The sequence below is a fragment of the Bidens hawaiensis genome, unplaced genomic scaffold, assembly GCF_021521415.1.
Source record: "Bidens hawaiensis isolate Kalapana, Puna unplaced genomic scaffold, B.hawaiensis_p1.1 tig00000935_1, whole genome shotgun sequence".
NCBI lineage: Eukaryota > Viridiplantae > Streptophyta > Magnoliopsida > Asterales > Asteraceae > Bidens > Bidens hawaiensis.
In genome coordinates, this window is record NW_027491054.1 from 2,823,489 (window position 1) to 2,848,931 (window position 25,443).

At 36.9% G+C, this 25,443-nt stretch overlaps 1 protein-coding gene across 1 annotated transcript; it reads left to right on the plus strand.

The window, feature by feature from the left end:
* Window positions 1-18,617: 18,617 nt before the first annotated feature.
* LOC143548732 (UDP-glycosyltransferase 89A2-like) lies at window positions 18,618-20,001 on the plus strand. The gene has a single exon (XM_077039826.1). The coding sequence runs from the start codon at window positions 18,618-18,620 to the stop codon at window positions 19,992-19,994; it is 1,377 nt and encodes a 458-aa protein (XP_076895941.1). The 3' UTR covers window positions 19,995-20,001.
* Window positions 20,002-25,443: the final 5,442 nt, after the last annotated feature.

Consider the following 25,443-nt stretch of genomic DNA (forward strand, 5'->3'; position numbering starts at 1 on the left):
GGATGCTCTTAAACACGTTAACAATACTACATCATTACACACATATTATAATGTATAGAAATTAGATGTACAACTGTGAGGAACGTTATGGATATGAATGCTGGTTATGACGAGTTAGTTAACTTTTTATTAATAGTGTTTCTGTTAATGGGCGCGATGTGACGATGTCTAAAAGGTTAGATTGTTCAGGTTCACTTCTTCTTTGACTGATCTACCTGCATGGGTGACGAATATTGTTCTCGTTAACAGGCCTAATACTTTAATCATAATATTTAACCGAGGTCCAATTGGTATCTACCATGAGTCCATGATTGCCCTGAATCACTTAATTACACTAAACCTACACGGATTTTGGAAATATTTTTGGTAACTGGACCCACCTCAAATGTATAATCTCTATAAAATATTTTTTTATATATCATTTTAGCTATAACTTATAAACTTACATGAATTTTAGAAAATAATTTTGCAGGTGTGACATGTTGGACAGTGCAGTTAAATTGGAACGCATAAAGACCAAGTTGTTTATCAGTTCTTCAAGTTGGTAATAGAAAACAAGAATATTAAAATAAACCTATAACTAAAACATGCCTAGTACAGTAGAGAGAGTAGGCATGGTGGATGAGAATGATTCAGACGACATGATTGCCAACTTGGTAGATTTCCCCTTTAGCATGTATATTAGCGATGGGGATTAGTGTTCTTGATGAAACAGAAGATATATATATATAGGGAGAGAGAGAGAGAGAGAAAGAGGGTCACGAAATTTATTGTGAGGTTTAGAGTTATGTTATGATGTTAATTAATCTCCTCCATATATTTAATTATTTTGATCTATTATTATATAAATGATAATAATGGTCATACATAAATATATGTGTATATATATACACATATATCTATATATTTATTCTTACATTTTCCCACTTGACCGAATAATCATTTATTATGAGCATTAGATTAGTCTGTAGATTTTAACACTCATTTTAGCTTTAAATTCAAAATTTGTCTATATGTCATTACACATGCAGAACATATTAGGAGACATAAAAAATCAAAATGATGACATTTTATTAAATAAAATGTAAATAAGTACAATATGCAATTAATTAAGGTCTTTAGTAATTCCCATATTAGAAACATGTTCTTCAAAAACTTTAGGTGGGAGACCTTTAGTCATCGGACCCTCTAGCATATTATTTGCACTAAGATACTCAATACAAAGTTTATTTTCCTCAACTCGTTCATGCATGAACAAATACTTTGTATCAAGATATAAACCAGCTCCAGTCGAACTGTTACTGCTTGAGAAACTAACGGCAGCTGAATTATCACAATAAAGCTTCAATGGTCTAGAAATTGAATTGACTATTTTGAGTCCAGATATTAGATTTTTATGCATAATACCATGACATGTTGAATTACGGACAACTATATATTCTGCCATCGTAGTGGAAGTTGTCGTTATCTGTTGTTTATGACTCCTCCATGAGATGGGCCTGCCTGCTAACATAAAGATATACCCTGAAGTGAACTTCTTGTGATCTTGTCAACTTTGCATTTAGCAAAGTCAGAATCAAAATAACCTACCAATTCTAAATTATCACTTCTTCTCTAAGTCAGTTTTTAGTTTTTCGTCCTTTGTAGATAACGAAGCACCTTCTTAGCTGCTTTCCAGTGTTTAAGGTCAGAATTAGTCTGATAACAGCCTAACATTCCAGAAATATAAGCAATATTTGGGCGAGTACAAACCTAAGCATATATAAGGCTCCCGATTACTGATGCATAAGGTATCATTATCATTTGCTCCTTTTTAACCTCTGTTTTTAGACATTGGAATGCATCGAAAACGTCTCCTTTAACTACTGGAGCTAAAGTTGTGTTAATATTGCATGTTGTAACGAGTAAGGACACGATCAATGTAGGCTCTTTGAGATAATCCTAAGATCCCTTTGTGTCTATTTCGGTGAATTTCGATGCCAATAACATAAGAAGCATATCCGAGATCCTTCATGTTGAAGTTATGCGAGGGTAATCGCTTCGACTCATGCAACATGTCTAAATATTACTTGCCAATAAAATATCATCAACGTAAAAGATAAGTATAGTAAAGTTTCTCCCACTCATCTTGATGTAGGTGCATTGATCCACTAGATTCTTTGCAAAACCTTGTTTCTTCATGACTCTATCAAACTCTAGGTACCACTGACGTGATGCTTGTTTCAACCAATATATTGACTTCTTCAGCTTACAGACTAGATGTTCTTGACGTTCAGGTTTAAAACCTTCAAGTTGTTTCATGTACACCTCTTCGTCTAAATTGCTATTGAGGAAAGCAGTTTTTACGTCCATCTGATGCATATCAAAATCAAAATGAGCTACTAGGGCCATAACGATCCTTAATGAAAGTTTTCGAGAGACATGTGAAAAGTCTCTTAATAGTATATTTCCTCTTTCTGAGTATAGCCCTTTGCAACCAATCTCGCTTTATGGCGTTCAACGTTCCCATTTGGATCAAGTTTTGTTTTAAACACCCATTTACATCCTACGGGTTTGACACCGTTGGGCAATTCTACCAAATCCCAAACGTAATTTTTCTTCATGGAGTCAAGCTCATGAATCATCGCTTTATTCCGTTCAAAAGACTGATCACTGCTTATGGCTTTATTATAAGAGATAAGATCATTAAGCTTTCCAATGTCAAATTCAGTCAGGTTGGTTGTAACGTCCTCAGTTGAGATTAATTAAATAAAATAATAAAAGTTTATTCTATTTATTGTGTCGTGTGATGTTAGCTAATCTAGTTAAATAATAAGGATATGATAGGATAATATTAAGGTGGTTATTGGGCTTAAAATGATTATGGGCCTAAAGCCTTTGGGCTAGCCTATATAAGCAGACCTAAAACCCTAGTTACCTCACACTCATCATTCCATCATCATCCTCTGATACTCACGTACACACACATGCTCTCTGCTCATTCCCAAACATTCCATCCTTCATTCCATTCTAATTCAAAGAAGAAGCTCCTTTAGGATTTCCAAGATATTCAAGATCTAATCTAATCCCATTTAAGAGGTAAGTTTTATGTGAAGATCTAATTCATCTTCATCTTCTTACTCTTGTCCTAAGATAATAATGGATGAACAAATGAACCTTGTAATTTGCAAACGAAACGAACCAAGCCAAACCGACTCAAATGAACCAATGTAAGTGAGTTAAAATTCGATTAAAAAGAGAGACAAATATGAATATATATATATATATATATATATAAGTTCGGTTCAAAATGTTTGGGTTTAAAAAGAGTATGTTCGGTTCGAGGGGCTTAAGGATAGCACGTTTTGGCTCGAATTGACAAAGGTTCGAATGGCTGAAAAAAACTCGAGCCCGAGTGGTTATAGGATCCGAAACCCAAATCAAACCGAACAAGGTTTAGGGTTAAGACCAATCTGGACTTGACTCGTGATTGAGTCGACTGAGGTGAAGCGATTCGATTCAAAACTGAGTGCGCAACCCCTTGGCTCGAGTAAGCAAGGACTCGGCTCGACCTTAGAATGGCTCGAGTTGTTTATCGACTCAAACAAATTCGGCTCGAGTAACCAGTCAGCTCGAACACGGGCCGACTCGAGTGGGGCAAGGGAATCGACCTAAGTCGATTCGATTGGAGATAAGAGAGGGTAGTTGGCCGAATTTCCGTCGAGTAGTCTTGAACATAGACTCGATTGGTTTTGAGGCAGCAATTGGCTCGAATGGACAATAGGTGACTCGACCCGTTTGGTTCAGGTGGGATCAAGTTCGACTCGTATCCACGTTCGAATCGAATATACATTAAACTCGACTGGAACATAGGAACTCGACTCGTTGGGGAGTCAAGTAGAATGAGATAAGGGTAGCTCGAACCGATTGTACTCAAACCAAACAAGGGAATCCGGCTAGCAGCTTCATCATCTCCAATACTCTCTTCCTCCCTCACCGTGATTGTCGGATACGGGATGACGGCGGTGGCAGCTTAGGTCTGTAAGGAAGGAGGAGGGTGGTAGGGCATGTTATAAGTAGGGTGTATAGTTGAGGATAAATTGGTAATTTGGAAAGTAACCTTCAATAAATAATAATAATAATAATAATAATAATAATAATAATAAATAATAATAATAATAATAATAACAATAATAATAATCTAATCTTACTATACTATTAAAGCAACACAAGTTGTCCACATGACATTTAACTAGGCACTCCACATAGGATGCCAAGTAGATACCATGCCACTATTTCTTATTAGATTATGACTCATGACTTGTTTTTCTATTATACCCCATAACCAATAGGTTTTATAAAATTTTAAAAAATATATTATTGTGTGATACGGGTTTTGAACCCAAGACCTCATGTTTCAAACCAAATGTGCTTACCAACTCCACTAAAATGGTAATTGTGTTTGATTTCTTAACTTAACATATATAAATGTGATGTCTCTTCAAGTATAAAACCAATATTATATTTAATTATTAACATTTTCATAATTCACAATATTAGCATTGTCTTCTCATATTTTTTAACACAAATATTTAAGATTGATCATCGTTTCTCTCTTTATTTTAAAATATAATATATTTTTATTTATTTTCTTTTACAACAAAACCTTACTCTTTGTGAATTTAGTTTTTAAATCGGTGACAACATTTTGTTATAAATATCATTTTTATATACGCAATATTTAATATAACATTATCCGTTTTATTTGAAATAAATCAAATATCAAGATTGAGTTTTTAACTTAAAATTATGGTGCATAATATATCAAAAACTTAATAAAAAAAGTCATAAATAAAATTATTATATGAAACAATTGAATTTACGTATTACATATAATATTTTTTTATTTTTATCATATTTTTCACCCGTGTGGAACACAGGCTCTACCTAGTAATAATAATAATAAAAGAATATGGTTAGAATGGAAAACGAGACCTGACTCGTTAAAGGATCATGAGCTTAAAAGTGTCAGTTCCATAACTTAAAAGTTCGGCTCGTTACACTAATAAAGTACGGTTTCGTTGAGTTACTAGCTCGGATTCGTTAAAGTTATTAACCCATTAAGGAACTTAAACATAGAAGCTTTTTATGAACACTTAAATATAAAAGCTCATTGATAACTGTTAACCAAAACCAATATAAATATATGTGAGCACTAAAATCGAAATTGATCCAAATATAAACGTGTCACGAACCCAAACTCTCTTAAGAAACCATTATCACATAAACTCGTTAAAGAATGTTAAACTAATAAAGTAAGATTATGTTAGAAGGTCGGTTCGTTAACCAATAAAGTTGGTTCGTTAACATAAAAATATAAAAGAATAAAAGATAGAAAATTAATATGAGTTATCCAATTAACAGTTAGTCAAGCTCAGTTGAAGAAGGGCATTACAATTAACTCCTAGCGGAAACGTCTACAGGTGAGTTCTAGCCCCTATCTCTGTGACATTTTTTAGGGCTGTGTGCATACTCCTATGTGATAGTTAATACACTTATCCTAAGTGATAAGTGTATGATACGTATATGATTATGTATTGAATGTTATTACTATAGAATGCTATATGAATGTGCATATATATAATTATATATGGAATTAAAAGATATGAAATGCATGAAATAAATGTAGGGACGATTGACGGGATATGTATGGTTGTATGGTTATGCGAGACAAAGGGACCAGATCCTAATAACATTTGAGATTTGAGATAGGAGGGACCGGACCCTAATAATATCTGAGATAGAAGGGACCAGACCCTAATAAAATCTGAGATAGGGGCAGGAGGGACCAGACCCTAATAATATCTGAGATAGGAGGGACCAGACTCTAATAATATCTGAGATAGAAGGGACCAGATCCTGTAAATATCTGAGATAGAGGGACCAGACCTTAATAATATCTGAGATAGTAGAAGTATGATAGTTTACGGTATACCATAGGAAAGTATGAAAGAAAGTATGTAAGTACGTCTGTATGTACGTAAAGTATGTATGAATGAGTAATAGCAAGTAAAGTAAGAAATTCGTATCTTCGGACGCGTATAAGTATGAACGGGAATGTAATGTATGTTAGCTTTTTAACTAGAACTCACTCAGCGTAGCTGACTTTTAGTATGCGCGTAGGTGAATAGAATGAGGCAGGTTGCTTAGAGGGTGACACGTGGCAAATAAATGAAGACTAGAATCGAAGAGAAAGAAGATTCACATGTTATTATGTTTAAAAGTTTAAGACTTATGTTATTTTACTTAAGCAAGTACTTAAGTTATGATTAAATGTATGACTTTTATTTTCGCGAATTTGTTTTAATTACTCTGATTTTCGAATTATGTGAATGAGTAAATCCAACCGGAGCAAAAGTAGGGTTCCCGGGAACGGGGCCTTACATAGGTGACATAATCATCAAAGTTAGTAAGTCTTATAGACCTAGATGACCTCCTGAGTTGATTAGTGGGTTCAACATTATCTTGGTTTTGAATGTTTGATGTGCCTTCATTTTCTGTTATTACGGGTTCTGAGGGTGGAGAAGTTGGTGCAATAGGTTCAGTTGTATTCGGTACAAGATGAATAACCAGAGTTACAATAATCGACGAGTCTCCCCCCGCATCTTGTATTTCTTGTAATTCTTCATAAGGGTTAGTACTGATCCCACTGATCTTGTAATCCTCCAGGAACACGGCATGCTTGGTTTCTATAATACGAGTGACATGGGAAGGACAATAGATATGATAACCCTTTGAATTTTTAGGATACCCGATAAAAAAACAGGTAATAGTTTTAGGGTCAAGTTTATTTAGGAGAGGGTTATAAAGTTTTTCCTCAGAAATACAGCCCCATACTTTCATATAATTAAGCTTCAGTTCCCTTCCTATCCAAAGTTCATAAGGAGTTTTAGGGCAGACTTAGAAGGAACTCTATTGAGTATATGAACGGCTGCTTTTAAGGCTTCAATACAGAGGAATAGAGGTAAATTAGTGTTGACTAACATACTGCGTACCATATCCATAAGGGTTCGATTTCTTCGTTCAGCGACACCATTTTTCTAAGGAGTGCCTAGCATGATGTATTGGTTTACGATCCCATGGCCCTTACAAAACTAATAAAATGGACCAGGAGCCTGACCCACATCGATATGTCTTCCATAATATTCACCTCCTCTATCTGATCTGACAACTTTTTATTTGGCGATCTAATGGTTTTTCAACTTCAGTTTTATAATCTTTAAAAGTTGTAACATATTCAGATTTTTCCTTAATGAGATACAGGTGCGTATAGCGGGAATAATCATCAATGAAAACAATAAATGAAGTATGTCCAGAGATGCCAGCAATGGGGTAAGAACCACTAATATCAGTATGAATGAGTTCTGCTAAAATTAGAGCTCCTAGTGGTGCCTTTCTTATTTGCTGATGTCATTTTGCCTTTAAGGCATTTGACACATGTTCCAAAATCGGTGAAATAGAGATGTGGTAAGCCTTCATTTTTCACAAGTCGGGCTAACCGGTCTCGTGAGGTGGCCTAAACATTGATGCCACAACCTAGAAGAAGTCTCTAAGTCTCGTTTCTCTTTAATCTTTAGGAGTGATTCATTAATATTATATGAAAACAAAGATTTAGAAAAAGTATCATTGGTTTCTATTCTATAAAGACCACCATCCAAAAAGCCATAACTAAACACTTAAGAAGTAAAAGAAACAGTGAGTTTGCCATGACATGAGAAACATCAAAACCGTCCATGTCTAACTTTGGTCCTGAGTAATCTTAGAAATATATAAGGTATCATAAAGTTTAATGTGTAAACCAGTTTTCATTATTAATTGTAAGGTTCCCACAGCCTTGACTACAAGTTCTTTATCAGTCCCCAGTCTTACTGTTCTTTGGTTTCTTTCCAACTTCCGGATTGAAAGGAATCCCTGAGTTGAATTGGTCACATGAACCATAGAACCAGAATCAAACTACCATGTATTAGCAGGAACAGTTAAATTGGAGGACTCAAGTATCATAAAGAGATCAATACCTTTCTTAGCCAACCACTCCTTAAAGTCTGGGCAGTCTTTTTGCTTATGACAGAATTTGTAGAAAGGATTTCCAGTGGAGTTCTAAGAGCTGAATGAAGCACTTGTATTAGTCTTCTAAACTTTAGAAAACTCCTTTCTTGGATGAGTGTTCTTCCTATTCATGGAACTGGTGGCAAGGTAAGCAACTTCAGGTTTATCCGTCTTCATATGCTCTTCCTCTTGCACGCACATAGTAATCAGCTCACTCATAGTCCATTTCTCCTTCTGGGTGTTGTAATTGATCTTGAAAGCTTCATAGGCAACTAGAAGAGAAGTCATGATGAAGTGCACCAGAAAACCATCACCGATCTCCATGAATAATCCCTCCAGCATATGAACCATGTCGTTCGTCATCATAATGTGTCCACAAATGCCACTACTTCCATCATACTTAGTAGTCACTAGCTTGATAATAAGAGTACTAACATGCGCCTTAGACGATCCTTTGAATTGCTCCTCCACAGAAGCCAGATAGGTTTTAGCATCTTCAGAGTCTGGAAAGGATCCTCTTATTGGCATGCTAATGGAGTTTTTAATAAGAATTAGAGACATGCAGTTGCATCTCTTCCATTTTTCGAATGATAAATGTAAGCAGGAGTGGTTGCTGCTGGAGGTTCATCCTCGATTAAAGCATAGTCGAAATCCAGGAAGGTGAGATTTAGCATAAGAGATTCCTTCCAGGCAGCAAAGTTATCTCCAATTAATGGTGTGATTCCACCATTTGGAGTTGTTAATGAAAATTATATGAGAATATTAAGATACTAAACTAGAAGAAACTTAGAGTGAATGTAACATCCGTGTTTTTAAGAATATTATAATAAGAGAAGTTCTTATTTATTTTGTGTTGTGATTTATTTCGGATAAATAATCATGGGACGGAGTGTTAAGCTTAGATTCGGTATATGGACTTGAGAATGGTTACGGGCCTAAGGTTCATGAGCTTCGGGGTATTTAAGCTCTTACTATCCCTAAAGGTTCCAAGCATCCTCATTCATCCATCTTCAACACCTAGACACATACGCTCTCTGTACACACACAAACACACCCTCCCTTTCCTTCCATAATTCATCCAAGGTGTAACAAGTTAATTCTTACCCAAGCAACAAGAAAACCCGTCTCGATTTGCAAGTGATTCAAGATCCAAAACCAATCCAAATCTTAAAGGTATGTTGTAGATTAAAAATTAGGTTTTTGTGTTAGATTGTGTAAGATTAAATATTTAGATGAATCAAGTCTTGCTCAAAAAAGAAAAGTGTGAAATTTAAAGTATGAAAGTTACTTGGGTTTAATAGGTTTGAACAAGTGTTATTCGGGTCGTATCGAGCAAGGAAATGGAGTTGTTATAACCCAAAACTTGTCCTAACGATAAACCGGGCATAACATGACGCAAGAAGTGGCAAATTAGGACCCAAATCGAGCTGAGACGGAACCAAACGAGCCGAATGGAAAATTCGACTCGAATGGGAAATTCGACTCAAATGGGAAATTCGACTCGAATGGACCATTCGAATCGAATGGGAGATTCGACTTGAATGGCAAAATCGACTCGAATGGCAGAATAGACTCGAACGGCAGATTCGACTTGAATGGGGATTTGACTCGAATGGCATTTTCGACTCGAATGGTTTGAGTCGGGCGTTTTCAAGCCGGAACCCCCCTCCCCCCGTTCGTTAAGGGGTTAACTTATAAGTTAAGGGTAGTAGAACGAGGAAATTGATACTTGTAATTTGTTAAACAGTTAGTCGTACCCCAATTGAAGAGAGTTATCACTATTAACTCCGAGAGAAACCGAAGGGACCCGACCCCAATAATATCTGAGACCGGGTAGGAGGAACCAGACCCTAATAATATTTGAGACAGAAGAGACCCGACCCTAATAATATCTGAGACAGAAGGGACCAGACCCTGATAATATATGAGATAGAGGGACCAGACCCTAATAATGTCTAAGACAGTAGAAGTAGAATAGTTTACTGTATACCACAGGGAATTATGAAAGAAAATATGTAAATACATATGTATGTACGTAAAGTATGTATGAATGAGTAATAGTAAGTAAAGTATGAAATACGTATCTTCGGACGCGTATAAGTATGAACGTGAAAGTACTGTATGTTAATTGATTAACGAGAACTCACTCAACGTACCTGACTTTTAGTATGCACGCAAGTGAATAGAATGAGGCAGGTTGCTTGATGGAGACATGTAGCAAATAAGATGAAGACTGACATCGTCAAGAGGAAGAATCACATGCTATATATGTTAAACGTTTAAGACTTATGTTAGTTCGTTTAAAACAAAGTACTTATGTCATGTAAGAGTGATTGACTATTTATTCCGCAATTTGATATAATTAACTATGATTTCCGAATTATATGAATGAGTAATTCCAACCCGCACGAAAGTAGGGCACCCGGGACCGGGGCCTGAAAGGTTGGAATCAGAGCATAAGTTCGAGAGAATAAGCATCCTACATGCTTAGACACGAGCAGAGAATGGGACCCAGTGAAAGAATGAAGGAAGATGCCCGTCCAAGAATGACATGTGTCACTCAAGCAAGCTTAGTACACGATCTACTTCGTGTATAATGTAGGGATAAGTAAGAAAGTTATATTAATTGTTAGAGATAGAATTGCTTGTTTATATTTGAAATGTTTGATTGTTTAACTGTTAAAAGTAGAACCGAGCACAAGTAGACTCACTAAAGGAAATGTATAGGACACGGAGAGTAACGTGAGCAGCTAATCCCAGCAGGGCCACTGTTATTACCAGCAGCCTTACAATCCTTGTACTAAATAGTTCCTAAGTGACGATGTTTGTGTTTTTCCTTTAGAATTCGAATGTCTGGTGCTAGGAAGACGGCTGGACAAGGAGGGCGCACGGGACGCCGGGGTAGGCCACGTATTCACCGATTACCCTCCAAAGAACCAACTACTGAGGCTAGTGAAGAAAGAAGCATGACTGTGAGGGAGGAAGGGTACCAACTCGACCCTACTGTTCAAGCTGCTATTATAGAGGCAGTTGCTGCTACAGTAAAGAATCTCCAACAAGACAAGACTACTAAAAGTCGCACAAGAACCATTGTGAAGATCGGGGGAAGTAGTAAGAAAGATGATGAGACCGAGAAAGAGGGGTCAAGTGAGGTTTATTCTGTGAAAGTCGATGATGTAAAGAGAGGCCAAGGTGGGTGCAGCTACAGGACCTTCAAAGGTTGTGACCCACCTAAGTTGACTAGTGTGGGTGACGCAATCGCTACTCTCTAATGGGTAACCACTATGGACAAGGTTATCCGAATTAGCGAGTGCCAACCCGACCAGACGGTAGGCTTTGCCACTTAGTCATTTGGAGAAGAAGCTATGTTCTGGTGGGAAATTGTTGAGAAGAGAAAGACCGTTGCTGAGGTTAAGGCTATGAAATGGGAAGATTTGAAGGAGATAGTCATGAAGAGGTTCTGTGCTGATGCTGAAGTTGAGAGGGCAGAGATGAGGTTTTTGAACTTGAAGGCGGGAAATATGGCACACCGCGAGTATACTACTGAGTTTAACCGTATGTCAAGACTTGTGCCCGAGATGGTGAATACTGAAGCTAAGAGGATCAAGTGTTATGTGAGAGGACTTCCACAAAATGTTCGCGCACTGGTCAGGACAAGTAGACGCGCTACTTTCGACTCCGCGGTTGAACTTGCGGAATTGGTCTACGATGACTTGGCGATGAACGTGGCTATGGTGGAAGAGAAGAGAGAGAAGAAGTGGGATGCTCATGGAAAAAGGCACGGTACTCAGCTATGGAACCCTAAAGACAAGAAACGTAAGGTGTGGGACAAGAAGCCGTGTCAAACATGTGGGAAAATGCACGGTGGCGAGTGCAAGTGGGGGAAAGGTACTGATGTCTGTCATAAGTGTGGGAAAATTCATGGTGGTGAGTGTAGGATGGGAAGGAATGCGTGCTACCGGTGTGTGTAAGTGGGGCATTATGCTTCGGATTGTACTGCTAAACCCGCATGTTACAAGTGTGGGAAGACGAGTCATTTTGCGAGAGAGTGTTCTGAGGGTGAAGCCGAAGGAAGTGGGAAAAACGATGCTGAAAAATCGAGGCCAAAGACCAGAGCCTACATGTTAATCCAAGAATAGGCCAAGCAAATCCTGATGTCGTGACAGGTACTTTCCTAGTAAATGGTATTTCTTCTTCGGTATTGTTTGACTTAGGTGCGACTAGGAGTTGGTAGCTACATCGTTTTCTAAGACAGCTAGGCTGATTTGTTGTCGTGTGCCTGAAACTTTTATGGTAGAGACCGCTAGTGAGACCTCGGTTAAAATTATGAGAATGGTTAAGGGTTGTAAGATAGAGTTAGATGGACATGAATTCCCTGTATGTAATGACCTTAGAAGGGTTCGATGTAGTTTTGGGGATGTATTGGTTGTCTGAGATTGAAGCTCAGATAGTGTGTAAAAGTAGATTGATAAGACTAAAGTCTGCGGATGGCGGTACAGTAACGGTTTACGATGAGAAAGAAAATTCGGGGCTTAAAGTCATTTCGATGATAAAAGCTGAAGGTTTGTTAAGGGAGGGTGCAGTGCCTACCTACGTATATCCTCGAAGCTACGGCCGAGACGAAAGAAGTAAAAGACATTCCTGTAGTGTGTGGCTATCCAAAGTGTTCCCTGAGGACCTTCCGGGGTTAGCACCGGAACGAGAAGTAGAATACCAGATAGAACTAATACCAAGAGCAAAACCCATCGTGAAAGCACCTTACCGTCTAGCGCCGTCCGAGATTAAAGAACTACTGTCCCTAAGATAGGTTTCGGACGCGTTACGGACACTACGAGTTCCTTGTGATGTCGTTTGGTCTAACAAATGCTCCCACAGCATTTATGGATATGATGAATAGGGTGTCTCGGCCGATGTTAGATAAGTCAGTGATCGTTTTCATTGACGATATACTGATCTATTCGAAGAGCGAGTCGGACCATGCTAAAGGACGAGAAGCTGTAATTGATCTTGAAAGCATCATAGGCAGGTGGAAGAGAAGTCATGATGAAGTGCACTAGAAAACCATCACCGATCTCCATGTATAATCCCTCCAGCTTATGGACCATGTCGTTCGTCATCATAATGTGTCCACAAATGCCACTCCTTCCATCATACTTAGTAGTCACCAGCTTGAGAATAAGAGTACTAACATGCGCCTTAGACGTTCCTTTGAATTGCTCCTCTACAGAAGCCAGATAGGTTTTAGCATCTTCAGAGTCTGGAAAGGATCCTCTTATTGGCATGCTAATGGAGTTTTTCATAAGCATTAGAGACATGCGATTGCATCTCTTCCACTTTTCAAACGATAAATGTAAGCAGGAGTGGTTGCTGCTGGAGGTTCATCCTCGATTAAAGCATAGTCGAAATCCAGGAAGGTGAGATTTAGCATAAGAGATTCCTTCCAGGCAGCAAAGTTATCTCCAGTTAATGGTGTAATTCTACCATTTGGAGCTGTTAATGGAAATTATATGAGAATATTAAGATACTAAACTGGAAGAAACTTAGAGTGATTGTAACATTCGTGTTTTTAAGAATATTATAATAAGAGAAGTTCTTATTTATTTGTTATGTGTCGTGATTTATTTCGGATAAATAATCATGGGACGGAGTGTTAAGTTTAGATTCGTTATATGGACTTGAGAATGGTTACGGGCTTAAGGTTCATGAGCTTGGGTGTATTTAAGCTACTACTCTCCCTAAAGGCTCCAAGCATCCTCATTCATCTATCTTCAACATCCAGACACATACTCTCTCTATACACACACAAACACACCCTCCCTTTCCTTCCATATTTCATCCAAGGTCTAAGGTGTAGCAAGTTAATCCTTACCCAAGTAACAAGAAAACCCGTCTAGATTTGCAAGTGGTTCTAGATCCAAAACCAAGCCAAATCTTAAAGGTGTGTTGTAGATTAAAAATAGGTTTTTATGTTAGATTGTTTGAGATTCAAAGATTTAGATGAATCGGGTCTTGCTAAAAAAAGAAAAGTGTGAACTTTAAAGTAAGAAAGGCCTTACCGTGATCTAGGGGTAAATTAAACTAAGGCAGACATAGATAAGGACCATTTTAAATTATGAAGGTGTGATAATAAATGTCTATTATTAACATCAAACTAATAGATTGCTTTAATTAAAAGTTCTACTTAATTAAAAAATAAATAACATTTTGGCATAATTAAATTTTATTTAAATATATGTGCAAAACAATTGTAACACATCACCTTTGGGCAGAAGTGAAACAACTATTTTAATTATGCACGAGTTAGTTTTGATTGATATAAATGTAACACATCACATTTGGGCAGAAGTGATACATTTAAATCATGTCCGGCTAAACTAACACAATTTGTATTTAAACTTGAATGATGTGTTTGATGTAATATATCACCTTTGGGCAGAAGTGTATATCAACAAATCAAGTTAAGCCTTTCAATGTTTTGTAAAACTAATTTATATATATATATATATATATATAGGAAGAGGATCAAGAGAAAACTCACCTTTAGAGAGAAAACTAAAAAACTCCTAAAAACTCCTAAAGAATTATTTTTAACTAAAAATAAAAACAATATTTTTAAAATTATGTTTTAGCCATTATTCTTATATTTTCTTATATTTCACTCGAAAAATATAAAAAAATAAAAAAAAACCGCTGTAATGCACATACGTATTGCTGTGCGATACCGTTGTATTTCACATGTGTATTACTATGTATTTTTGAGTTTAATAGTGTTTTATTGCATATACTCAATATTTGTGTATTGTATATGTGTAGTAGTGTTGTATTATATGGAAAAAAAATAATAATAAAATAAAAGTCGATGTGGTGCACGTGCGTTAATGTTGTATTACACATACGTACTAATGTGTATTCAATGTGTGTATTAGTCTTATATTGCATATATACAATAGTGTGTATCAAATATGTGCAATAGTGTTGTATTCTATGTAATACAAACACTTTTGCATATATGCAATGCACACTATTATTACACATGCGCATTATACCGACGAGGTTACCGACAAGTTTTTTTTTTTTTTTTTTTTTAACCAATAACAACATATAAGAATAATGGAAAAAAAAGAAACTTCAAAAAAAAATTTTTAAAAGTTAAAAATAGTTTTTTATAAGGTTTTAGGAGTTTTTAAGTTTTCTTTTTAAGAGGAGTTTTCACTAGAACCCACCCCTATATATATATATATATATATATATATATATATATATATATTATATTTTGGTGTTAGTTCACAATTTTTTTTCTCGGGAATAAGGTTTTCGGGTTTTATATGTTTTCGGTAATTTGATGTTATCCGAAAACTAGGTGTTTTCGGGAACTTATTTTAACCGTAAACACATACACCCATGATTCCATATACAGTTACATGATTTGGTTATATCCAAATTCTTAGGAATTCTTTGTTTATCCAAGATTTGTTTACTTTCGAAAAGACTTCGTTTATTAATTTTCTAGAATTGGAAATATCTTGGGATAAAGTTGAACCAAAATAATAGGAAAAACATTATAATAGTCCAGATCTTGAACCAGATTATATGTGATTTTTTGAAAACTATGATGAACACGAAGAACATCATTGAATTTATCAAATTTTCGAAAATTCTTCGGGTTACATCAAATAAGAATTTTAATAACAAAAAAAACCGAAAAATTATTAAGGCTTATATATTCGGTTTTCAATATATAAAACGAATTAATAGAATCGAAAAAATTATATTAGGGTTTATTAGGTTTTAGTCTAGGTCTTCCGGTTTAGATCTTGAGCTTATGGAAAACATGAAGAACTGATTAATCAACATCGCTATGATATCACATGTTGATCAGTTCTTCACGTTGGTTATGGAAAAGATAAATATTATGATAAACCTATAACTAAAGCATACCTGTTACAACAAAGAGAGTAGTCACGGCTAATGAGAATGATCCAGACGACATAATTGTCAGCTTGGTCAAGTTCTCTTTTGGATGTATATTAGTGATGGGGATTAGGGTTCTTTATGAAACCAAAAATATGGAGAGAGAGAGAGAGAGAGTCATGAAATTTGTTATGAGGTTTAGGGTTATATAATGATGTTAATTAATCTTCCTCATATATTTATATACATCCAAGGGAAAACACTTGATTAGCAAGAAAGGGTAATATGATCAATCAACAATTACCTAGCTAATATAATAATGGGTTGAGTTATTATACAAAGAATAACAAAAATAAGAACGATGAGAAGCCATAATTTATTGCCATGTGTCAAGTGGTGACTAAAAGAAGGAAGGGCATAAAAGAAAAAACACATATTTTCTCTAGTCACATGCAAAACACGTGTCAATTCCTCCAACATTTTAAAACGTCTTTAACTTTTTTGTTCGACATTTTTTTTAAAATAAAGTTCACCGTAACAACAAGCGTTTTTTATCTTTAATATGAGTATGACTTTGTTTTATAAATATAAAAAAAAAATTATGTCATTGGATATTTCTGTTTGGCATTGTGTCTTATGTTTATCATTGTGTCTAGCTATTTATCATTGTGTCTTTATGATTATCATTGTATTTTTTTAAAAAGTGATGACATCTGAAAATTGTAATAGTAAAATAACATCGTTGTGTAATTCTAATATGTTATAATGATAAAATAACAACTATATCTAATACATAAAAGTTTAAAACACAACGATTAATGCATATTACACAATAACATAAAACATAAAACACAATGGTGAATACATATTACACAATGATCTAAAACGTAAAACACAATGGTGAATACATATTACACAATGATCTAAAACGTAAAACACAATGGTAATTACATAATACACAATGACATGGACATAATACACAATGACTAAAACACAATGATTAGTATAAAGACACAATGACGTACCTTTTGTTTTAAATTTAATCTTTAATATGTGTAACGATTGTAAAACACAATGACCATAACCTATTACATAATGTAGAAAACTCAATTAAAAAAGAAAAAAAAACATAATGGCAAACCAATAACACAATGTATAAAATCCTACTAATTTTTTTTTTAATTTTTTACAACAATATGGTACTCAGATTAAAGATAAAAAAAACATTATTATTATGGTGAAGTTTTTTATAAAAAAAAATTGTTGTATGAAAAAGTTATTAACATTTTAAAATGATGGAGGAATAACATTTGCCTTGCATGTGAAGATAAAGTCAACAAATATAAACTATTCATATATGTGCTTTCTATCTTTACAATTCAAATCAAAGATAAATTGACTAAATTACTTTTCACACTTCTTATATTTTGTTTACTTTGTATTTTAACCTACCCTTTATAATAATAAAGTATAATTTAATTATTTATCTATTATTGTAAATATAATAATGATAGCCACACATAAATTTATATAGCCATAGCACATAAATGTTAGAACAAGTTGAAACGTGTTTTTCGGTCACTTCTTTTGTCAGCAAGCTTACATCATCTACAATTCGTCGTTGTTAGGAAAGGTTCTTTTGTTAAAAAAATATGACAGACATCAACCTGCTGGTGGAAGGTATGGACAGACGGGCACTGGGGATTTTGGCTTCAGTTTAGTTTATATATGTAAATTGCATTAATAGTCCTTTAACATAATTACTAGTTTATTTAATGGTAAAATGGCCATTTTAGTTGTATTTAACAGAAATTTTAACGTCTACTAGTTTTATACCTAATCTTGTTACAAAATTAATACCATAAAATTGAAACTTGTTACTTTAAATCTTTGACACCCGAATCCGTTACTTTCAACAAACTACATGAACTACCTGTATGATTAACTTTAATTTAAAAAAAATTTATAAAGGTTCGATGTTTAAAAAATAAAATAAAATAAATAAATCGATAAGCAATGCTACATGATTATCATACTACACTCTTCACCAACACTAAATCATTTTCATGGAAAAGGTTAAAATGCAAAGAAAGACAAAAACGAAAAGTTTGAAAAGGATTTATGTCTTAAAAAAAACTCCTTAAAAAATAAAAAAAAATAATTAAAAAATCATAGCTCAATATATATATATATATATATATAGGGTAAGATTAAAATGAAAACCCGCGAAAACCCTATGTAACATTGTTGTTTTTTTTTTTGTTATATTTAATATATGTTGTAACATTTAATACAAAACATTAAAAAAAAATGTTTTACTATTTTTTAACAATTTTTTACTAATTTGTGTATATGTTTTCAGGAGGGAGAAAAAGTTATATATATATTTACATTTTATTATTACTTTTTTCTTTATTTTTATACTTTAAATTATATTATTTTTTAAAAAAATTTTGTGATCCCACAAATTTTCTATATTTGTCCCCGTGTAAAATAGCAAACCTTTATTTTCACACCTACTCGATATTTTCCTTGCCCTAAAATATCCATCCTATCGTCAACCCTTCCTTGACTCACAACCACAACCACAACCACAACCACAACCACAACCAAACACTTCCATGGCAGGTTCGCATATCCTCGTCTTCCCATTTCCTGCTCAAGGTCACATGCTCCCACTCCTAGACCTAACCCACTACCTAGCCACCCACGGTCTAACCATTACCATCCTGGTCACACCCAAAAACCTCCCCATCCTGAACCCACTTCTCGATTCATCTCCCAGCATCCAAACCCTGGTCCTCCCATTCCCACCCCACCCGTCACTCCCTGCCGGTGTAGAAAACGTGAAGGACATCGGCAACCATGCCAACGCTCCCATCATTAACTCCCTGGCAAAACTTCAAGACCCGATTACCCAATGGTTCAATTCCCATTCTAACCCACCTGTTGCTATCCTGTCGGATTTCTTCCTCGGATGGACCCACCACTTAGCCGACAAGTTGGGCATCCATCGGATCTGTTTCTTCTCCTCTGGTGCTTTCTTGACTGCGGTTTTAGACTACTCGTGCCGCAACATTTCTGTGGTTAGGTCTCAAAGTATTACGGTGTTTCACGAATTGCCGGATTCACCGAGCTTTTCATGGTATCATCTTCCCTCGGTGATTCGGGCCTACAATGAATCGGACCCGGAGTGGATATTTGTGCTTGATGGTCATGTTGCGAATGGGCTGAGTTGGGGTTGGGTTTTCAACACGTTTGATGCGTTGGAGTCGCGGTATATGGAGGGTCTTAAGAAGTTTATTGGTCATGGGAGGGTTTTTGGGGTTGGACCCGTTAGTTTACTTGGCAGGTCCGACCCCTTGATCCGTGGAAAGTCTGAACCTGAACAACCTGGTTCAGGTTCGGACTGTGATGTGGTTAGATGGCTTGATGGGAAGCCTAACGGGTCTGTCGTGTACGCTTGTTTTGGAAGTCAAAAGTTTCTTACAAGTGAACAAATGGAGGCTTTGGTTGTTGGGCTTGAAGATAGTGGGATTAGTTATGTTTTGGTGGTGAAGCCGGAACAAGGTGGTTTGGTTCTGGATGGGTCGGGTAGAGGGTTTGTGATAAAGGGCTGGGCTCCACAGGTTACGATATTGAGTCACGAAGCTGTCGGTGGGTTTTTAAGTCATTGTGGGTGGAACTCGGTTTTGGAAGCGATTTTAAGTGGAGTGATGATATTGGCTTGGCCCATGGAGGCTGATCAATATGTTAATGCTAGGTTGTTAGTTGAGGACCATGGTGTGTCTGTGCGGGTTTGTGAAGGCCCGAATACTGTTCCTGACTCGGTACGGTTGGCTCGAATAATTGCCGAGTCAATGAGTGGGGATAAAGTTGAGAAGTTGAAAGCAAAAGAAATGAGAAACAGAGCGATCGAAGCAGTTAAGGAAGGTGGGAGCTCATTATTGGATTTGGACAGGCTTGTTAAGGAGTTGTGTAACTTGAACCAAATATGAGTGGACATGAAGGTCGCCATTATAATGAAATAATTGAGTTTTATGTCAAATCAACGAGTATCAGAAGGTCATTGTTGCCCTGGTTGTTCAAAGAAAATTGATTAAAGTGTGTACATCAAACCAGAAACAAGTATCATGATCATTTATTAAAAAGATATCATTTTGGGCAGACTAATAATTTAAATATTTTTTTTCCAGAACGGTCACTCCCTTGATTGGGATATTTATTTCATCTTTTGTTTTTATTTTTGTTTTTATTGGAAAAATCAAGACAAAAATTCTGGAAAAAAACTAGGAGTTTGTCTACCATAATAGTGTATATGGGTGAAATTATACAAAGGGGACAAAAGGACAAAAATGAGAAACATATTTAGAAAATAATAAAAAAAAAACTAATATTAAAAATAATGATAATGAAAAATTAATAAAAAAATTATAACTCAAATTTTAATAAAAATATGAAAATGTAAAAACAAAAAAATGTTTCCATCATATTTCTCGTTCTAAAAAAAACAAAAACAAAACTCGAAAAAAACACAATGTTGAGTGAAAAATATCATGCGTCTTTTGTTTATCAATGGATCTTGTATTTATTTTTATCATTGATCGTGCCTTTTTTTGACATTTTGTCTTTTTGTCTTGATATTGTTATATAACTCAACATTGTGTCATATTTTGTTCGACATTATGTTATATTTTGCGATCTATTGTGTCACAACCTACGGCGGAAGATATCGGGCGCGACATAATTTGTATCATAGATCAAAAGACACTAATTAAATTACTTGTGCCAATATCTAAATTAATCATTCAAGTACACAAATACAACATTGTCTTACACAGAAATAAAATCATAATTAAATAAATAAAAATAAATTCCAAGTTTATTCGTCATGCAACCTAAGGTCCAATCTATTCTTTAAATTCTTTCTTCGTCCCCCAAAAAGCTATATGCGTCACACGTGAAAATAGATAGATTTGTCAACATAAAGTTGAGTAAGTAATTACAATTTTTGCATATATATAATATTAAAATGACAATTCCTTGTGATAAATATGAAGCATTACAACTAGCATAGCCATAATAATAAAAAATGTCTTTTCACCCGAATCACATAGATAACGAACTACTCCGACAGCATATAATCATACTAATGAGGATGAGGATGAGATACCATAACACAAAATAAACACATAATAACATTTGCACGTATCAACAAATTGAATAATTACACATTAACACATATAGTGGAATTGTATAATTAAAATGAGATTAAACACTTGTGACGCATAACGCCCTCAAAATATAAAAATGTTAAAAAGGGGATGTGAACTACTCACCTTGAAATGTAGATCTTAACGAGAGAAAGATTTAAACGAGTTATAGATCCGAGCGAGGATTCCTGACTATATGGTCTATAATTAAGTTTATAAACAATATTAATATCCTAACGAGTATAAAAATAATAAAGCGTGACCTAACGTATTTGATCGATAGGGTTTAAGTTATTATATTTGTTACTCATTACATATTATCATTATTACTATTATTATTGTTAGTGTAAATATTAGTATTTTGTATTTAAGTTTGATAAGTAAAACAAGTAACTATTATACGATATTTATCTATATTTATTTATAAGTAAATAAATACCAATATTAATTATTTATATTACATATAAAACATATTGGGAGGACAACATGAACATTTGGCAACTTTAAGACGCGTCTAGAGGAGACGCCCGCTAAAATTAAATAGCGGTGTCCTCTAGCGACAAACAACTCATCCCAAACGACGTTATAATTGACCTTCCGTCAACTGTTATCAATCAATTGCCATCAATAGTACATCAAACGACCAATTAATGAGTGTTTGGGGTATTGATTTTGTATTGAATGTCTTATTCTCTTAAATATTGGTGATGATTGATACATTATTATTCCTATCGTTATTTAGTTATCCCATGGCACTTGAATTTTAACCAATCTGAAGGGGGAGACGCCGCTAAAATTAAAGTTAGGTCACCACCAACGACTATCAATCCATCCTCAGGCGACGTTACAATTGATCACCAACAAGGCTAACCTTTAATTGCTTTCAATACTATCAATCCTAATCAATTCCCTTTAATCTATGCCAGTTACGATTCATTTTGATTCTCAGTTTAAATACAGGGACACGAAATCCCAAATGTTTCATTCAATTGAATCCAGGTACGATCTCATTCAAATATTATGAGGAAGCACATAATTGAACTGGATAATCCGAATCTACGTTTCCCCAAGTATGAGTCTACTGATTGCTTGACAAGGTCAGATTCCAGCTAATTACCTGCAAAACCGAATGAAGAGGTATGTACCCGCCTCAACACCAAGCAAGCCGGGTCAACCCGCAAGATAAAGACATTATGAAGGCACAAAGCCAAAACCCAGGCGCATGGCGCATACAAAACATGCTCAGGCATCATATGCTCGCGCATCACATATGCGCGCGGCGCATATCGCATGCTCTTGCACATCACATATGCTCGCGCGTCACAATTGCGCGTGGCGCACCAGCGCGCGGCGCATATCACACGCTCGTGCATATCACACCTGCGCATGAAATATCTGCGCGTGAGAATAAAAAGAAGACTTCGCGCATCCTCAGGATGGGCGCATATCACACGTGCACATAATCAACCTCATCCTTATCCAAATCAGGGTTAGGGCAACCTTGATTGTGCACGTCAGACAATCTTCTAGAAGGCATCTTTTTAAGGAGTAAGAATATGCTGATGTTGACAGCTGCCAAATGAAAGGTCGACAACTCAGCATGACACATGTGCTACCACATGATTACAACCAACGAGAAAGCGCCAGGTGTCCCAGAGGACACATGGCGCAGTGCGGTTGGAGGAGGCCAACGAGGCTGAGCCCAACCAGTGGAAACCCTAGCACTATAAATACAGCATCAACTCCACTTTGATGAGACATTCATTCACACTCAATCATTGACAGTTACAAGCAGTGATATCACATTCAATCATATTGAATCATATTCACTCACAGTCAGTTACAGAAAGACACACAGTCACATCATCAAGGGTATTCAGCGATTCAGCAATACTCTTGAGATTCACTTACATACAACATTATTATCTTCTCCAAAAGATACTGATTCTCACGCCGGAGGGTTACCCCAAAGAGGACCCCTCTGTCCCTTTCTGAGGGGTAAGTAACGGCGCTGTTCATTTTGTAGGTGGAAGAACTCGGATCCAGAAGAACCATCGGTGAAATAGTTTAATCACACCCGAGGAAAGTAGATCTGCTACCAGTGAGTAGATCCACGTTTCTTCATTGGCGCCATCCACTGTTACAAACGGCAATCAGATCTCATCCAGATCTAAAAAATTCAATCACCATGGTTTCTGGAGTTCGTAACGTTGATCAAGCTCTGGAGGATATTGAACGTGAGGGTGTTAACGACGGACAGCAGTTTCTGAGGGTTCCGCGTGATTCTACGCGTACCACCAGCAACCGTCCCTTCGTCACAACCCCTCACGGCCAGACTGAAACTCCTCCAGACGATCACACGTTACAAAATATGGCCGGCGCGAAGCTGAAGGGACCAATGGGTCCAGAAGATGAAGCAGACGATCCGAATGAATGGCTCATAAATGAGCAGCGGCGTCTGATGGAAAAGTACACTGAAATGATCAAACAGAAGAAGCTAGCCGACCAAACACAAAGGCAAGCGATGGAGAAGCAGCCCACAAAAAGGCCGCGCGCGCCGGAAGAAGGGCATTCTGTTCACACTGCACACACAGAGTTCAGTGATGAAGAGGTGCATAGCATGAGAAAGACAAGGGATACTCATGCAGGAGGCTCGCAGCTCCGCGCGCCTGTGAACATGGCGCCAGGAGCCAGAGCAGATCCGGATCTGCACATGCCATACAGCCCACCGGTCAGAGGGCAAGTGGACGTAACCACACCCTACAGACCAGCCATCCTGGTAAAACACTCAAAGTTTACTGCGCGCATCGCGCAGGCTCCCATCCAGCACAAGACCAAGATGCCAAGTGGTCTGGGGAAATATGATGGCACGACAGATCCAGATGACTTTTTGCAAGGTTTCTATAACACGGGAAACCTAGAGAGCTGGACGATGCCAACATGGTGTCATATGTTTGCCCGCTGCCTCACGGGCGCAGCGCGAGTATGGTTCGAGAGCTTGCCGACAGGGCAAATTGATGGGTTCGAGGAACTATTAGAAAAGTTCCAGGCCCACTTCGTACAGCAGCGCAGGCACACGCGCGATCCTGATGACATCATGCACTGCATCCGCAGGAATGATGAAACGATTGAAGATTACATCACTCGTTTCAATCAGGAGTCCCTGGCAATCGGGGGCATAACTGAGCAGCTCCTGCGCGTGGCCTTTATACAAGGCGCGCGCAGTGATCAGTTACGACGAGCTCTCGTAAGCAAAGATGGTATGCCCACCACGTGGGCCAAGTTAATGGAGGCATCGCGAGTTTTCGCGAGAAATGAGAAACAGATTGCCCAAGATAGGGCAAGAGAAAGAGCGCATCAGGCTGAATCACCGCGCAGCAAAGAGAAGAGGGCCAAACAGAACTCTGTATGGTCCAGGTTGCAGCCAACAAGTTTTTCTTCCGCGGAAAAACAAGCGCAACCAAGCTCACCCCAGCCCCAAAAGGATGCTCGTAAACACGGGGAGGGTGACAAGAGGGAGGGCGGCAGAGATCCTAGCAGACCTCTGCCAAGAATATGGACTCCCCTCACTAAAACACCTTCACAGGTGTTAAGTACTGAGAATGTCCAATTCAAGCCTCCCAAGCAACTACACTACAAGGGGCCGCAAAACAGTGGTAAATATTGTGAATTTCACAGGTCCCCGGGCCACAACACCGACGCATGCCATCATTTAAAGGATGCGATCGAGAAGGATGTAAAGTCTGGCAGGCTGGCTCACTTGGTAAAAAACCAAAGAATAGAAGATGAGCAACCGGAGGGAGCCTCTGCCAACAAGAAGTACAAAAGAATCTGTGTGGCTGAGGGGGGACGACAAGGGCAGACGTCAAGAAAGAGAAGCGCGCAAATTCACGGAGATTGGCGCGAGCAGCAAGTCATCTTCCCAAGAATCAGGGGAGGCCCTTCAATAAGCAGTCCTCTCGTTATTACCACACACATTGCTCATTACGAAGTGTCAAAGGTCCTGGTGGACACTGGAAGCGAATCTGACATTATGTATGAGCAGTGTTTCAGAAAGTTAGACCCGGCAGACCAAGCTCGGCTCGAAATTGTGAACGCACCAATCTGTGGTGTCTCAAATGAAATCATACATCCCCTAGGCCAGATTCAATTTGAACTAACTATGGGGGATGATGAGCACAAGCGAGCCGAAGTTGTTAACTTCTTGGTCTTGCCCACCACGTCATGCCACAAT